Here is a 16,997-nt window from a genome sequence, read left to right on the forward strand (position 1 = left end):
TGCAAACAAATAAATAAAAAAATACATCAATAAATAAGCAAAAGTAATATTATTAACTTCTTTATACAAGCTGGTAAAAAAAAATCATTATTTTTTAGAGATTTTAACATATTACCATAATAATGAATGACAATTCAATGCATCGGTTTTGTTTTATTGCTTTTGTTGCTGTAAGATCTGTTTTTACTTTGAGAAATATGGACCAAAATGTAAAATAAAAAAAGAAAATCACCCAGAAAGGTTAAAAAATATATATTTTTTTAATTTCAAGCCTAACACAGCTTTATTTTCATTTTAGTCAATGTCAAAAGTTTTCAGAGCATCAAATGCTAATATGATAAACAAAAACAAATCTCAGCATGCTATGACAATAGCTATAATACTTTTAGATGTCTCCTTGTAGTAATATAGCACATTCACAGATTAAAACATTTCATCAACTGTCTTGAAGAATATGACATTATTATTAATTGTTAATTATTTCTGCCTGTTTAACAACTTCCAAGTGACTCCTTCAGGCACAGGTTTCTCCATTCCTTCAATTGCAAAAGAGTGACATCTTGTGGACAATAAATTAATTACAGGACAGAACACATTTAATTGCAAATGATTATTCCCTTAATTGAAAAGTGATGTCATTCTGCTTTTAAACAGAAATATATAGTATTGGTTAGTTTAAATTAAAGTTTTACTTGTGTTTTTTAAAATTTAAACAAAATAGAAACAAAAAACAACAATGGAAGAAATAATCATAATGAGCATTTCCACCAAATAAAGAATTGACTAATCCCTATTTCTCATACTTATCCGTAAACATTTTTCCAGAATAAACAGATCAGGTTTGTTGATGTGGAAGCTCCTCTCAGTCATTAACTACGTTGAAAGTTGTTTTTGAGGCTCCTTTGTGGGGTTTTCCTCTTAAGAACTTTTATTTTCTTCTTTTTTGTCCTTGGATTTGCTAAAATGCAAAAAAAAAGTGTAAACAAAAATATATAATCAAAAGATTAAGAAAATATGGCATTTTTAGACATTTTGCAGTCTCCTTAAACTCTTACCTGAGTGGGGGGAAATCAAATCCACACAACACATTGAGCTGCTGAAGGACAGCAGACAGAGTGTGAAGCTGAAAACAAGCAAAATAACTTAGTCCATCAGTTTGTTATGCTTTCCTGCTGATTTAAACTCTTAAAAAATGTGCAGACCTCTGGAGGTGGGTTACAGGCACTTGGTGCTTCACTGCAGTCCACTTTTTGACAAAGCGCCACCTGCTGGTTGAGGCTCTTGAGGTGTTCTGAACATTCCTTTGTATTGGTGTGATTCATACCAACCTTGACATGTGGAACGACAAAAGAAAGAGGTTATAATTGTGAGTAAACGCAGCAAAAACAAAGGCACCATGCAGTCCGAAGCACACCTGACTCCGATAAATGGAATAAGCTTCTTTCTCATGTTGCAGCGCTGACAGAAGGTCTCCTTTACTCTCGTAGACAGCAGTGAGAAGACGATGACTGCATAGAAGGGAAGAAAAAGGGATCTGATGTTGAGAGGAAGATGACCTTATGCAGGAATATGAGGAAAGACGTACCAGTGTGCATGTTTTAAGGATGAAAGTCCGTGGAACTTTGAAGTTAAATTTAAGGCATTCTGGAGGAACTTGAGGGAAAGCTCATACTTCATTAGTCCATAAAGTACAAGCCCCAGCATATTCTGTCATGAAGAAGCACATCAAGTATTAGTAACAGTTTTTCAACATGATTTACAACTTCCTACTTAAAACGAAAAACTGTGTTTTTCCAACTGAGTTTTTATTGTATAATCATTTTCAGTGGTCTTTTAATTATGATTATAAAGTTTTTAGCAAAAATCAAACGGCAATTGTTTTTTTAAATATATTTTCTGTGCAGCAGAAGGACCTCATTATAAATTTGCCTCTGAGTTGGCGCAGAAGTAACCCTCCACTGATATCCCATGATTCCTCTGTTTACACTTTCTCCTGCTAGCTCATAGCCCCTAACAACCCCAACCTAACATTATCAGTGCAAAAAAAAAAAAACAGTGAGAAATATCTGAGCTACACAGCTGTACAGATTTGAGCCAGATGGCAGCTCAGATAAGAAAACAAAGACGTTTATGGATCTATTTGTCTGTAAGTGGGGGCATCAGAATGGAGTGGAGCAGGAAGACTTTGAGCTTTTTCAACCCACAACCCAGAGGCAAATTTCTGATGAACTCATGCAGAGAATATGTCTTAAAAAATTGACACAGACTATGTGGTTTTGGATGAAAACTAGATAACCATATTAAAAAAGTGAAGAGTGACAAAAGGAATGGAAACTTCACTGCACTTACATCCAGCAGTGCTACATGTGGATGATTCTCTCCACTAACAAGCAGCGTGAGGTACCGAGCTCGATACAACAGCTGTAAAGATGTTGAATGTTGGCCTCCAGCAAAGCAATATAGAGCCAGGTACGTCTGGATCAAAGATAAAATACAGCAAAGTCTCATATTGAGAGAGCTAAACTCAAAGATGACCAGCTGGAGTTTTGAGACCTGTGACTTACGTAGTCTTCTATGGTCTGGGGATGATCTATTCCTTGTATTCTCTCAGAAATCATTACAGCTTTTTCCTGCAGCCTCACAGCCTGTCAGACATGAACACAACAGAGCAGTTAAGAGACTTCTCCCAACAACACCCGATAAAGAACTAAACAAATGAGAAGCAAGAAAAGCTTGAAACTTGGTATTTGTTTCAGATATTTACATCCTCGACATCTTGGAAGACGTAGCTGAGCCGACCCAGAAGCCGCAGGCACGTGCACACATCCTCATGCAGGACTCCACATGTGCGGCTGAAAAGAGTCAGAGCCTGGGTGATCAGGTCATGGCTGTACCTGAGATGACCTGGAACCAGGACAAAAACGGATAAATTCTGTAACTTTTCTACTGTCAGTCAGTCACAGAGGGACTAATGCACCAGATGAAGGATGGAAGGAAAGGTTGTAAATACTGAAACCACATTCAGTGCACCACCAGAACCTGCTTAAGAGTTTGATCTGTTGCATTTATATAGAATATACACATTGTAGGACTGCAGTGTTTTAGCTATATTTGTTAAACATAATACTTAAAATATTTTCTCTAAATGTTCAACTTTCAGATTTATCTGATTACGAATAAAAAATGTCCTAAATTTAAGATGTAATAGCAAAATTGACAGTAGCAGAGTTGGTTCCATCTCTGTAAGGGATTCAGCAGGTCCTGAAGATGGTTGGATAGTAATAATTCATTTTAATCTAAAGGATTAAACATAGATTTCCTATTAATTTGCATGCTTGTTTATCCAGGGTTCTTACAAATGTCTACAAGTTAAATTTAAAACTCTTTAAGACCTTTTAGGGCCATACATATAAAAAATAAGACTAATTTCTCAGTCTATTTCTGATTTTAATAATTATTTCCCATTTTATTAATTTATTAGCATTTTATGATCAGAAATGTAGCTTCTTATCTTCTTGTTTGTGTGCTTTAGAGCTTTTTTTACTATTTATTTTTTCTAAATGGCCTATGAGTGCATAACAACTGGTTTTCCTAATGTTTATTTATGTCATTTGATCAAAATAATCCTGGTTGAAAAAATTAAATTCTTGACATGAAACGTGAAGCAGAAAATGTTTCACGCAGCACAGTTTTTAAGGCTCAGATATAAAAATATATAAGACGTCTTAAAGGGTTTATAAGTTATTATTTCAAAAATTTAATTCTTTTAAGACTTTTTAAGACCCCACAAGAACAATGTTTCACTCAATTAACAAAAAAATAAGAACAATTAGGAAAAAGGAACAGAAAATTTGCAGTGATTTAAAGCAAAACCACACAATTCATTAACAAAACGAAGTAAAAAGTAGCACATTTTTCCCTCATTCTGTTTTACCTAAATAGTAATAAGTGATTTAAATATAAATTATACTAAATAAATGTCATTTTTACATCATTTGTAGCTTTGACTTCACCAGCAGTCCCAATAATTGACAAATATTTACTCCAAAGTTAAACATGAGTGACTTTAAAGTGATGTGCAACACAAACCACAGTAAAAAAGTTAATAGTTGAAGTAGATGATGGCACATCACTCAAAACTGCTTTTGCTTTGAGAAATTTTAAGTGTTTTTATCAACATAAAAATGTAGTGAATACAATCAGACTGGACTGTACAGAGTCTTATATTGCCCCCTTGATAATAACCGTGACAGCTCTGGGCGTCTCTCACCCTCCTGTGCAGCCAGTCGAGCTCGCCGCAGGAGCTGAGTGGCATCGCTTGACGTAGGTCTGAGGCGTTTGACCACGGGAAACATGTTGATCACATCGTCCTCTACGAACGCCGCCTTCTGCCGGGACTCGAACGCGTACTCTCTTAACTGCACCTGAAGCAAACAGACAGAAGAAAGGAGGGACTTCAAGAAAATTTCAGTGTTTGAACATTTAATGGATCAATTTAGAACAAATCTGAAATGACTGTAGTAGCTTTTAGCATTTAGGACAAACACAAAACTGAAATATTCTTGATTTAAGTCTTGCAAAATTATTATTTTTGAAGAAAAAATTATTTTTTACTGATGTGACTATTACAAAACATGTTTAAATAAATAGGTTTAACTACTGGGTTCATCTCGCATATTTTATAATCAACATAAAAAAGTGAATATTTAAGCTTAAAATATAACTCAAAAGAAAAAGAAAGATTGATAAAAATAACTTTTATGGCTCAGCTTTACCCCGTTTTGTTTCTTTTTTGAAAACAATGGTTTGTGACAACTTGGTAGAACATGTAAAAGTTGCTAAATATGCAAAAAAAAAATATGTTTAATCTCACCTGGATGCCTGTTTTAATAGCAAACTCTCTCAGTAGGGAGATTCTCTGGAGGTTGTGCTTCTCTATGACTTCCTCCAAGCTCTCACTGAAGTGAAAACAGAGTCAAGTTTGGCTGCACTCCTGCAGATCGTCACACACGCAAAGACACGCCCACCTCTCAACTGCGTATTTGTAATAGTCTTCCGCCTCGGCCCTGATCCGGCCCCACAGCCTGCTGGAGGTCAGTCTGGCCCACACGCTGTCCGCGGTCAAGCTCACTCGGCTGCTGTGACCGCGGCGGCGGCGGCTCCTGCGATGAGAGGGCAGCTCATTGGAGCTGCCGTCGGACAAACTGGAGCAGGAGGAGGTCAGCAAGCAGTTGAGGAAGTGGCTGACGGCCACCGAGAAATCAGCAGGTTTCACGTCCTGCCAGAGGAAAGTTAGCATTCATGTTGTAAAGTAAATCAAATAGTTTGGCTCCAATTGTGTTTGTGTACCTGTAGATATGTCCTAAAGATGTGTTTTGCACTTCTGACAATCACTTCACTGATGGAAATTCTCTGTAAAGAAAATACATTTTTGTCAACACTTATTCTCTATAATCCAAATATTTTAAAAACTAGAATTCTGATCAAAATCGGAACTTCTCAAAAGTCTAACAGAATAAATAACACATATTTTTATACAGGAGTATTATTTTTTTTGATCTCATTAGATTTTGCTTAATAAGAATGTTTACTGTATTTATTCACACATGTGGCTCCAACAAGATTAACTTAATTGTTTTATTCATCTGATAAAATCCTGTAAAGGAGCAGCGGAATAAGTGAGTAATTTACTCAATATGAATATACTCAGTTGCAAACAGTAAAAAAAGTTGGAAAAACACCTAAAATAAACTTAAAAGCTTCAATCTACAGTTTTATTAAAATATTTAAACTCAAATACTAGCAATCACATCAACTCAACAAAGAAAATAACCAATTCCACTTACTATCAATTGATATGTTAAGCATAAAAACTTAAAAAAACAGATTTTGTTTCTCTTACGAGTAGCTTTTTTCTCATTATTTACCTTAATTTAGTTAACTCAGTTCCCTTTTTTTTGTCAGGATAAGAAAATTGGCAAAATTGGGTAATATTGTTAATTCTGTTTAGATGGGGCTCTGTTAAAGACAAATAGAAAAGGTAAATTGAATAAAAATTCAGTCTTGAGAGGTCAAAACATTTGTGGTAAAAATGCTAACTTAATGTTATCAGAAAATCTAAAAAAAAAGAATAGATTTGTTTTCTAAGTACTAAATAAAACTAAAATTTTTGATAAAAAATTGATATATTAGCTTGTATTCATATAGTTGGATAAGTTTCTTCACACAACAAACTCCATTGTTAAAAATAACCCAAGTTGGGTAGTTTTTAACCCAACTCTAAGATTAAAAAGGGACTCATTTATATGTATATATATGCTTAAATTTTAGAAATAAAGGACTAAGTATAAGAATAGTGAGGGTATGAAATACCTGTACATGTCTGAGTCTCACTTTCTCCTCCATCATGTCCAGTTTCATTAAAACTGAGCCTAAATATCGGACGTTTACTCCTCGCTGATGCAGAACTGCAGTCAGGCTCGCTCCATCCATCGGATTTGCTGTGTGGTCGAGACAATCCCTCAGCTGCAACACAGACAACGACACAGAATACTTCATAACATGATAAACACAAAATTTATTACTCCTGAACACACAACTCACTGCAGCCGGAATCTGCTCAGAGAGAAGGAAAGCTGCAGCGCTCCACAACAGCTGCCGCTGACTGTGAAGCTCTTCAACGCACTCGGAGGGGAAAGTCACACCTGCAGTGAGGAGGGATGCTCAGCTCAACCATGATTGAATTGATGCTGGAGCTTCAGCATGTGTGTTTGAGAGAATCGGTACCTGGAGAGCAAACGTTGGGATTAAAACGCACGTCGAAGCAGGAGTCGCTCACTGACCCGACTGCTGTACAAGCTTTCTGGACAGCCGCTCTTCTCTGCTGTTCTGCAGAAAAGAAAACAAAAAAAACAAGAAAACTGATGCAGTCAGAAAAACATGCTTTATCTCAAAGAAAAGGGTTATAAATCGGATGAAAATTGTTGAAAAAGAAGATCTTTGGAAGTAGAAAGAAAGTTGCTAAGTTTCACTTGTATTGACTGTATCCATGAAACAGAACAAACATGGAGGAACAGATACTCTATGTATGTCTGAGTATTTTAAAAGCAAATCCCTTCAATGCAAACTGTTTAATTTAAGATTTAAACCTTGAGTTTAAACAGTCCAGAAATTTGACCATGTTTTAAGTACTTTTCTTTACATTATTTTACATTATTTTTTTCTCATTAGGACCTAGAATCCAGAAATAGAGAATTTATTATTAAAATAAGTCAAAATCATTTTATTCCATCCTCTGGACAACAGAAAAACTTGAGAGCCAAGCCTTAAGTTTCTTTTAGAAGTTAACATGCATAAAAATTAATTGTTTTTTTGGGGTCATGGGACGGGAGGAGGGAGGTTGGGATTTTATTTGAACTTGTGTCTTTGTTTTTTATTGTGAAAGTATGAAAAGCAATTTTTTATAAATAAAGTTTGATTCAATTTGATTAAATTTAAGACAAAAAAAGCCAATTTCACTGTCAATTTTAGCTTAATTTTCTAGATGTTTTTTAAAAAGTTAAATAAATGTTAAACAGACATTCTTGTCATTATTCAGGAAGCAAAAAAGTTAAATTAAGTTCTAAGAATAAGGGCCAGTTTTAGATTTTATGAGGATTTATGAAGATCGGCCAACTTGGACTAAGATTGTACTCTCATTTTTTTGTTTTTTTGTCACTGTAATCAATCAAATGAATTACAATTAGATATAAAAACTAAAAAAATACAACAAAATACAATAGTAATAAATTCAGAGTCAGAACTGTCACACAGACGTACATAGTACAACATGTAGTTAAATGTTATACAACAGTCATGACAATACAGATTTAGCAAAAACACCTATTATTGAGTTGTATAACATTTTTTTTCTATCCAAAAGTTTAGCTTTTAAGCGTATTTTTTCCCTTTTTGAATACTTATTTTTAAGTTATTTGGTGCTTGGTTAGAGAATTTTTTTACTTTCTATAGTGTTTTTTTCTTAAGATTATTTTTTTCTATTCTTAAGTTACCCCCTTTTGCAGTGTAAGATCATTACACTCTTTTATATACACGTTGTTGACATTTTTTATTTATTGTCATGGTGAAATGCATTATGGTCTTCAGCTCTGGGCTCACCAGCATCTCCTGCACTTCTCTCCGTGGCTTTCTCCTGTTTCTCCAGCTCCTCAGACACTATCTTCACAAATAGTTCATACCTGCAACAACAAAAACTCCAAGATATGAATGTCCTGTAGTTTAATCTGCAGGTTGGACAGTCACCTCTCCTCACCTATGCTGGACAAAAGCGTCTATCAGTTCTGGCCTCAGGCTGGCCAGTCGATGACGATGACGGCACGGATAACCAAAGCTTTTACACACATCCGGCAGCTCCTCTCCTGTCACCTCGCCCTCAGAAAACTGGAAGTTCAGATCTGGCGGGAACGTCCTCAAAAGGTCTAACACGTAAGGACGCCTGTCGTTACCGAAGAGGCCGATCGTGGTGATGCCTGAGCACAGCTCCGCCGGTCTGTTGTTGTGATCCAGCACCTGGTGATGCTGGATTCTCAGCGGTTTACTGGTTTCACTGAGAAGCTCCAGAAACCTGCAGGGAAATAAAAGTTTCTGGTTTCACAGTGAAATGAGCAAAAGTGAAAAACACAGACGGCTCACCTGGGGTGTGTGAAGACAGTTTTCCCATTATCGTTGGAGCCATAGACTATCTGTTCATGGTTTTTCTCCAGAATCCCAGGAATGATCGTCTGCGCAACAACACGGACGCCGCGGTAATCCACCACCGCCGTCCCGAGATTGTGGAGCCCCTCCGTGTCTACAGATGTGTACGCCTGCAGCAGAGGAACGCACAAAGCAACAGAAAGGCGTTCCTGTGAAGACCACATCACATCCATCTGTCCTCCGCTGGGATTTCTACCTGCACTCCCCTCAGGTCACACACGGCAGCGGCGTGAGCAGCCGTGTCGCCTCCTAGTGGTTTGTAGTGATCGGACAGGTCAAAGCCCTGACTGAAGAAGAGGTTGTTCCACACGAACATCTGCAGGTGAGGCGGCTCCCTCGGGTTTAGCGGCATGACGTTGCCATCAATCACGGCTATAGCGCCCTGTGTTGCAGCAGCGACAAAGTCACTGATTATCTGCAAGAAATGAAACCTTCGTTAGTTCTGGAGCAGCAGGAGTTTCACTGTTATTAACCACGGAGTATCAGCCGACCTTAAAGATGCTCCTCTCCCGGTGCAGGCGTTCCTGTAGAGAACCTCTGCGGAGTTCTCTGCATCCCTGCAGCTCCTCGTTCCAGTCCCGGCTCTGAGCGGAACACGCCGAAACATCAGCATCAACGTCGCTTCATCTCAACTTCTTTGAGTTTATTTAAACCACCTGCCCGGCCGTGAGCTCGTCCTGCCCCATGTGACTGCTGGGAGACTCCTCGGCTCGGACGCACTCCAGCGTGTGGTCCCCATGAGGAGCGATCCAGGTGAAGAGCTGGAAAGGCGCCGCCACGCGCTCATAAAGATGCTGCTGAGCTCTGATTAAAAGCATCAGGCGAGAATTCTCGAGTTGGAAAAAGTTTTGTTATTGAACTAAGACTATAAGGAAAAAAAGCGTTTACCTCTTTTTCTGCAGAGCACTGAAGTTTTTCTTGAATGCCGGGCTGAGTTGATTCAACAGTTCAACTAGAGAGTGACAAAGGATTTTGGGAATCGAGGGCTTAGGGTTGAAGATGAACGCAGTCGACCTGAAACAAGGGGAGAGTCAAACTAAGATTCATAAAGTTAAGGGCAATAATCATAAAAACTTTTTCAATCTTTTTTTGTTAGTTTTAGAATTAAATTGCAAAACATAAAGCAAACCCCACTGCAATAAAAATCATAAAAAATAGATAAAAATGTTCAAATTAAATCAGAACTTTTTCTTCTAGATTGATTGAATTGTATAATGATGGATCCTTTCCATATATTTGGTTTTAATCATTTTAAAACTTAGCAATTGTGTATCCTTTAATGATGGCAACAAATTAATTTTAATATTTAGTAGCCAAATAATGCACTTTTAATATATTTTTATGTATTACTTATTATTTTTATTCATATATTTTTTTTACCATGGGTTGTTTGTGTTAATGTATGAGCACGACTGAACCAGGAAGTACTTTTTAAATTTCATTATAATTGTGACAATGCAAATTACGAACTAAACCCTTACCTAAAAAACATCTAGCTAAACTTTGCTTTTATGCAAAAATATATATTTTTTTGTTTATATTTATGTTATTATTTATCTTTTAAAATAGTCCCTTTTATAATTAGTCACTGGAGTTAAATAATCAAAAATCTTCTTTAAACTGTACACAAATGAATGCAGTAGCAAAATATATATATATATATATATATGTTTGTTATATAAATAAATAAACAAAAACTAAATGAGGAAGGAAATGAATAAATAAATAAGTACATAAATAAAAAATCAGTGGGTACATACATAAATAAATAACCAAAAAAATGAATGAATGATAAAAAAAATCAAGTAAATAAAGAAAGAAAGAAACTTTCAAATAAATCATTAGAAGCTTCGCTTGAAATCTTTCCTAGAAATAGCAGCATGTTATGACATGTTTATTAAATATTTCCCAAAAAGTTGTGTTGCTTTTAGGTAAAAAAATTCAAAAGAATATTAATCCAAAAAAGTAGACTTATTAGCTAAACTGAAACAAGCAGCTGTGTATTCATGTTAACATTCTCTGTAAAAAGGTTTATAAAGCATTACTGTATTGGAGTTTAAGCAGCATCTGTTCATGTTTGCAGAGATTCCCTCATTGCTCTGGACATTTTAGCACTCACTGGTTGCAGTAGAAACCTCGTGTTGACGATGTGATGTTGAGCTCCTTGTCTTCCAGCGTCAGGACGTTGATATACATTAAGTCTCCGTGCATCCTCCTGTTTCCTGGAGGAGGGTTCCAGCCGCTCAGGCTCAAGACCCGCAGGCACTGTAAAGGCTGTAACTCCATATATTTTGTGAATAGTGTGTATATAATCAGCTTTATTAATAATTGTTGAATAGACTGCTATCTCACCTTCCAGTCATCTCTGACTGGCTGCAGTGGAGTAACAGGAGGCTCCTTACATCCTGGGAGGATGTAGTCTGGAGGACTGCAGTCTGGCTCTCTTTCGAAGGCTTGCTTCTTGGTCAGTTTTTCTCTTTCTGAAATGGTTTAGTAAAAGTATTAACAGCAGAAGGAATCTCAGACAAAAAAGATCCACAGAAATGAGGAAAACGCTCACCTTGACCACGTCTGGTATAGCAGGAAAGGTAAGACAGCGAGCTGCCGTTCACACCGTTGAAGGAGTCTGCAGGACCGAGGCTCCTCAGGAGGTCGCTGACGTGTCGGAGATGAAGACGAGCTTCACGGATGGAGTATGAATCTGAAACAGATGGAACAACATTACAGTTTTATCTTACCGTAACAATGGGATTCTTGAGTTTACATTTCTGTTAGATTTTGGGATGGAAAAAAGCAAATAACCAAGAAATTGAAAAAAAAAATCTGTTCCCATCATTACAGGAAAATGATAACAGCTTGTTAAAACACTAGGACAAATATATAAAATCGAGATTTTATTAAATAGCACAACAATAGATAAAATCTACACTTGTTTTTGCTTGGTTGATATTTTACATACCAAAAAATTTTTTTTTTTTTTTTTTGCATTTTTTTTTAAATAAAAAAACTTGTAAACATTCTTAAAATATACATTTTGTATTGTCTTATGTGCTGAATGCACCGTTTACAGGTCTATTGAGTACAAAAATGTATCATGTAACATTATAATGTAAATATTTCATAACTTTTAATTTCATAAATGTATAGTGACAATAGGTAAATTGGGGAACTTTTTGGTTAATTCCTTAGGAAAGTGAGAAACAAACAGTATATGACATTAGAATGAATTTATAATATTTATAATATTTGTTCATAATGTTTTTATGGTGAATTTATGGGATGATTTATTAATGTTAAAACTCATTTTTGAAGTTTATCTCAATTAGGCTAACTGATCAGCTGAAATGAGCCACTCAAACTGCAAAGTGAAAAAATCCATAATAAAATTAAGTTATATTTAAGAACAACATCAGAGAAAATTACAGTTTAATTAATTAATAAAGGACAAATACAGGAGTATTAATACAGAAATAGCATAGTAATATAGGCTGAATTAAAATGTGTGTGAGACACAATAAAAGTGAAAGTGTGTGTGTTTCTAGGCTCAAAAATTGATCAATTATTAATCGAATAATGACTCAAAAATGTTGCTTCTGTGAGGATCTGGTTGAGTTTTTAACCGTTTGAATTTGGTGTTTTTGTTCATGGTATTTGGTTATTAACATTCAGTTTTTGTCAATGATTGAGGATCATCATTTTAATTTGAAAATTGTGTTTGCAAAGTGTTGTGGAATTAAATCATTTAATGTTTATTCTTTACTAAAGGAAACACTTACAACGTTAACATAGTTTCCTTGATTGTCTTAAAGTGCTGCACTTAATGCATAATTATTTATCAAAAAAACAAAAGAATTAAAAAGAGACCAAAAAAAGCCGTTACCCTCCACCACCTTGATCAGCGCTCCATCCTGAACTCCCTGGATGGAGCGCAGCTCCACCCCGCTGTCGAGGGTGGCGCCCTCCAGCTGAAGGGAGAAGCACGTGCGATGGCAGGTGACCTCATGATCCATGAGTGCTTGTTGCAGCTCAGACACCAACATCTGGGCTGACACCTGAAAAGGCGGGAAAATTAGAGGGAAACCACAGGGATGCATATTCGGATCAACATTTGAAGCAGAACCTGGAGGTCAAATGTTTCTGCTCCAGGTGCCTGAATTCTACAGGTAAATTCAGGATCTTGAAGATCATGGATGTCTCTGAGGACTGAATTGTTCCTGTTCTCTTCATGACACGGGTCCAGTGGGTCATCGCTATAGCTTTCTGCAACTGGAGGAATTAAAAACATGATAACAGGTTTGAGAAAAATGTCCAAAGATTTGAAATATTAAGAATAATTCTTTATTTAACCATACACTTTTCAAGACAAATATAATCCAAATTTGGAGACTGAGCAATCTTGGTATCAAAACGTTCAGCTCGTTTAGAACATTGCTGTTTGTACTTTTGATATGTACAAACTTCATAGTTTTTGACATTTTTAGAAAAGATTCCTCATAGGAAATGAACAAGAAATTGCTCAAATCCTTTAAAAACTTCAAAAACCTTTTCAAACTTTCAGCTAGATACCATTCAAAGTTAAAATATTCAGAAACGACTGTATTTTTAGGCTAATTTGGAAGTTAGCGTTTAATTAAGCAACATGCTAGCTATTTTGGCTAATTTAGACACGTTTCCAGATTTTAGGCAAATTGGAAATTTAGCTAATATTTTAGCATTACGCTAGCTGTTTGTCAAAATTAGACTTTTAAAGATCTTTAGGCTAATTTAGAATTTAGCTAATATTTTAGCATTACGCTAGCTTGTCAAAATTAGACTTTTAAAGATCTTTAGGCTAATTTAGAATTTAGCTAATATTTTAGCATTACGCTAGCTGTTTTGTTAGACTTTTAAAGATCTTTAGACACATTTAGAGTTTAGCTGATAATTTAGCATTATGCTAGCTGTTTTGTCAAAATCAGACTTTTAAAGATCTTTAGGCTAATTTAGAGTTTAGCTGATGTTTTAGTATTATGCTAGTTGTTTTGTCAAAATTAGACTTTTAAAGTTCTTTAGGCTAATTTAGAGTTTAGCTGATATTTAAGCATGCTAGCTGTTTGGTCAAAATTTTATTTTTTTCAAGTTCCTCAGGCAAATTTGGAGTTTAGCTAATATTTTAGCATTATGCTATTTGTTTTGGCAAAATTAGACATTTTTCTAGTTTTTGGGCTAATTTGTCCTTTAGACAATATTTTGGCAAGCTTTCTGCTTTAGTGTATTCAGCTATTAGCTTGAGGATTTAGGACCATCAGTTTCAGCATCTTACAGCAGTTACACTTGCATTGTCGCAGGTAAAGCTATATATCTAGTTTTTCTTGCCACTAAAACAGAAATATTAAGTTTTCGATAAACAGAAATTATGATGTACTCAAAAAGTAATAATGGTCTTGGAGCATGTTCTTTATATTAGTTATAAAACTAACTTCCTTTGCCTTCAAATGTTCTTTTTGATTTTTTTTTCTTTAAAAACATCTCCTGATTGATTGAACATTTATCTGTCCATATTTGCCTCCTTGAACTCGAGTATAAATATTTTTCTGAGTAGGACAAAAGAGATGAACCTCCTCTCACCTTTTCCATGTGCTGCTGCCGGAAACAGTTTGTCAAGAAAAAGCAGGGGCCCCTGCTTCATCCCTGATCCCTCCTCATCATCTTCCTCCAGAAAACTTTGCTGAACGTTTGTGAACTTTGACCACAGAAGGCTGTCCTGAGCTTGACCTGAAGTGGAGGGATCAGCTGACTGATGATTTAAGCTCCCAGATGTGTTCAAATCACTCATCTGGAGTCTGGAATCTTCCCATCTGACGGGGAAATTTATGTTTTCTTCCAGCTTCTGTTCAGTTTTTATTTCAGATGGTTTTGTTTCCTCATTTTTCTCCTTGTTTCGCTCTCTTTCCTCGCCCTCATCCGACTTGAGCATCTCTGTCTGGGTCTGGTCCTCCGCCTGAGTTTTCGTTTCCGTCTGGACTCCCATGCCAATAAGAGTCTCAACCTCAGAGAACCTCTGACCCCTCTCCCCGTCGCCCTTCTCATGTTCCATCAACCTCAGCCCGTCCTCTTCCTCGGATACCAACAAACAAACCATCGGTTCTACCAAAGTGACTTCCCCGCCAGGATTGCTGCTGAGAATGATGTCAGGGAACAGGAAGTGGTCCGGTTCGAGGGCGGGGTTTGTTATGCCGGTAGATGCGGTTAACGGGTCGTCCTCCAAAGTGTGCGAGTCGCTCGGTGTCTCACTTTCACTCCCATCACTGGATAATAGATTGGACTGCTCTCCTCCACGCTGAGCAGACGCGTTCTGCCACTTACAGTAGTTTGACAGAGTTTGACAGCACTGCAGAAAGTTTCCCATGATGCCTTTGTGAAAATCAGAGCAGGAGAGAAGAAAAGTAAGATTATAAAGTTGTTAAAATAATTATTTTAAGTCAGTTTTATATATATATATTTTTAAAAGATCACAAAACGTTAACTAAAATAACATAAAGAAACTATATTTTGAGAATAATTATAAGTGAGATACATAAAAAATACATTATTGTGGCTTTTGCCTCGATTGCTAATTATTTTTTCCCGTAAACATCCTTTTAACAATTTTATTTTTCCTTAAGCACTATTAACAATAAAATGACACTTTTAAAAGTAGATTTTTATGTACTTAACTAAAGATGATACAAACAATTGGTCTGTTGTATTGTAATAGCAAACGATACTTCAGAGTGACTCAACTTTTCTCTGTCTGGTGCAAAAAAATCAAACTACGAACAGTACACTTCAATAAAATTTGTCTTTTACACTTTTCATTTGATTATTTCCTTTTACTTTATATTTTTGCTAAGCCCTTTCTATCAACTTTTTCATTGTATGGCACATAGGAATGCAGGGAGATTGGAGCATAAACAACTAATGAGAGCCTAGTTAGGAACAGATTCCTGCAGTGCAGAAACTCACCAGGGAATTTTGCACATTAAATCCCATCAGATGGAAAGATGAAACCTGGAAGACAATAATATGCTAACAAGTTGTGCATCTTTAAATTAATCTATTATAATAAGCTCATAATAAACGCATTATTTGTCATTTGTTTCTATAAAAGTCCCACTTTATAGAATCTTACAACCACTAATCTTTGGCAAAACATAAAACATAATCCCACCTGTTCCATGTATTTATAACATAAAGGTAGAAGCCCTACCATGCAGAGAGAGGACATCTGAGCCAGTCTATGTCATCTTCCATGAAGTCCTCTGCGTTTCATCCTGTAGAAATCAGAGAGCAGAGTTTTCCCAGCTTTCCTTACTGTCTGAGGCTCTCCTGTCCTTGCTGAGGAACCATGTTGGGCAAACTGTGAGCGTGTCTGCCCTTCAAGGCTGCAGGGAGAGGAGCTGAGAGCCTGTAATCCCTCTCTCCACGCGCGCAGTACCGATTTCATCCACAAGAGGGCACCCTAACTGTGACGCAACTTCCTGTATTTTAAACTTTTTTAATTTTTATTTTATTACCAGTCCTCTTTAATAATGAACATATTAACCACGTATTTAAAGTATGCATTACTTTTGTAACGTTAAAATAATTTTCAAACTTAATGTTTAAAACTGCTATTCTAAATACTTAAACATTTAAAGCAATGGGTTGCCATCCAACAAAGTTTAAATTAAAACTTTAGGCTACAAAACATATACAATACAGTATTTTATTTGTTTTACCGTTATTTTTATACAGGGAAATGACTAATTTCTCTTTTCTCCACTCTATGTTCCTGTTCGACAAAACACAGAGGTGCTTTTTGCTGCCATCTACTGGCGACCTCTGATATCGTTTCAGAAAGGGGCATAAAAATTTGGACTATACTTAAACAAAAAAACAAACAATAAAATAAAATAAAGAATTATTCTATAAAAATACACGACATAATGATAATTTTGTTCACATAGGCAGAATATTTTCTCAAGAAACATGAAAAATTGACAAAGTATTTCATGAATCTGTAAAAGCAGATAATTTTTTTTGTAGTGATCCACTTGTTTATGTGCTAAAAATCCTAAAAAAAGCACACATTAGAAGCTTCACACAAAGAAGAAGTTCCACATCTCATCTTTGGATTTTCTGTCCAGTTATTCAAGACTGTAGCAAAGTCTGGACGATACTGTTAAAAGTTCATATCAAGAAGGTTATTTCAAATTATTTTTTAATTTAGGATGAAAATATAA

The 16,997-nt window shown here is 35.9% G+C and overlaps 1 protein-coding gene across 2 annotated transcripts; it reads right to left on the bottom strand.

Annotated features, from left to right (window-relative positions):
• Nucleotides 1–241: 241 nt before the first annotated feature.
• Nucleotides 242–16,845, bottom strand: LOC112142931 (clustered mitochondria protein homolog). Of its 2 annotated transcripts, XM_024266612.2 has the most exons (30): nucleotides 15,983–16,845; nucleotides 15,739–15,783; nucleotides 14,362–15,147; nucleotides 12,875–13,020; nucleotides 12,635–12,806; nucleotides 11,315–11,455; nucleotides 11,107–11,234; nucleotides 10,874–11,028; nucleotides 9,643–9,768; nucleotides 9,411–9,558; nucleotides 9,246–9,338; nucleotides 8,951–9,169; nucleotides 8,692–8,864; nucleotides 8,312–8,623; nucleotides 8,158–8,237; nucleotides 6,787–6,888; nucleotides 6,604–6,704; nucleotides 6,373–6,525; nucleotides 5,350–5,412; nucleotides 5,028–5,278; nucleotides 4,874–4,958; nucleotides 4,271–4,424; nucleotides 2,765–2,904; nucleotides 2,565–2,645; nucleotides 2,350–2,475; nucleotides 1,586–1,707; nucleotides 1,415–1,508; nucleotides 1,203–1,328; nucleotides 1,056–1,123; nucleotides 242–958 (listed from the first exon to the last, which is right to left on the bottom strand). In XM_024266612.2, exons 3-30 carry the CDS (start codon nucleotides 15,140–15,142, stop codon nucleotides 919–921), a joined length of 4,380 nt encoding a protein of 1,459 aa, XP_024122380.1. In that variant the 5' UTR covers nucleotides 15,143–15,147; nucleotides 15,739–15,783; nucleotides 15,983–16,845; the 3' UTR covers nucleotides 242–918. The 2 variants fall into 2 exon arrangements, with proteins under 2 accessions (XP_024122380.1, XP_024122381.1); XM_024266613.2 differs by lacking the exon at nucleotides 15,739–15,783.
• Between the last annotated feature and the right edge of the window lie 152 nt (nucleotides 16,846–16,997).

Source organism: Oryzias melastigma, linkage group LG14 (genome assembly GCF_002922805.2).
Source record: "Oryzias melastigma strain HK-1 linkage group LG14, ASM292280v2, whole genome shotgun sequence".
Taxonomy (NCBI): domain Eukaryota; kingdom Metazoa; phylum Chordata; class Actinopteri; order Beloniformes; family Adrianichthyidae; genus Oryzias; species Oryzias melastigma.

What these genes read in the sequence shown, in the direction of transcription:
- LOC112142931 (XM_024266613.2), bottom strand. Translation starts at nt 15,142, where the DNA reads ATGGGAAACTTTCTGCAGTGCTGTCAAACTCTGTCAAACTACTGTAAG. An exon ending in TACAAATACGCAGTTGAGAG is followed by an intron (nt 4,959 to 5,027) that starts GTGGGCGTGTCT and finishes TTTTCACTTCAG; the next exon opens with TGAGAGCTTGGAGGAAGTCA. An exon ending in CTATTAAAACAGGCATCCAG is followed by an intron (nt 4,425 to 4,873) that starts GTGAGATTAAAC and finishes TGTTTGCTTCAG; the next exon opens with GTGCAGTTAAGAGAGTACGC.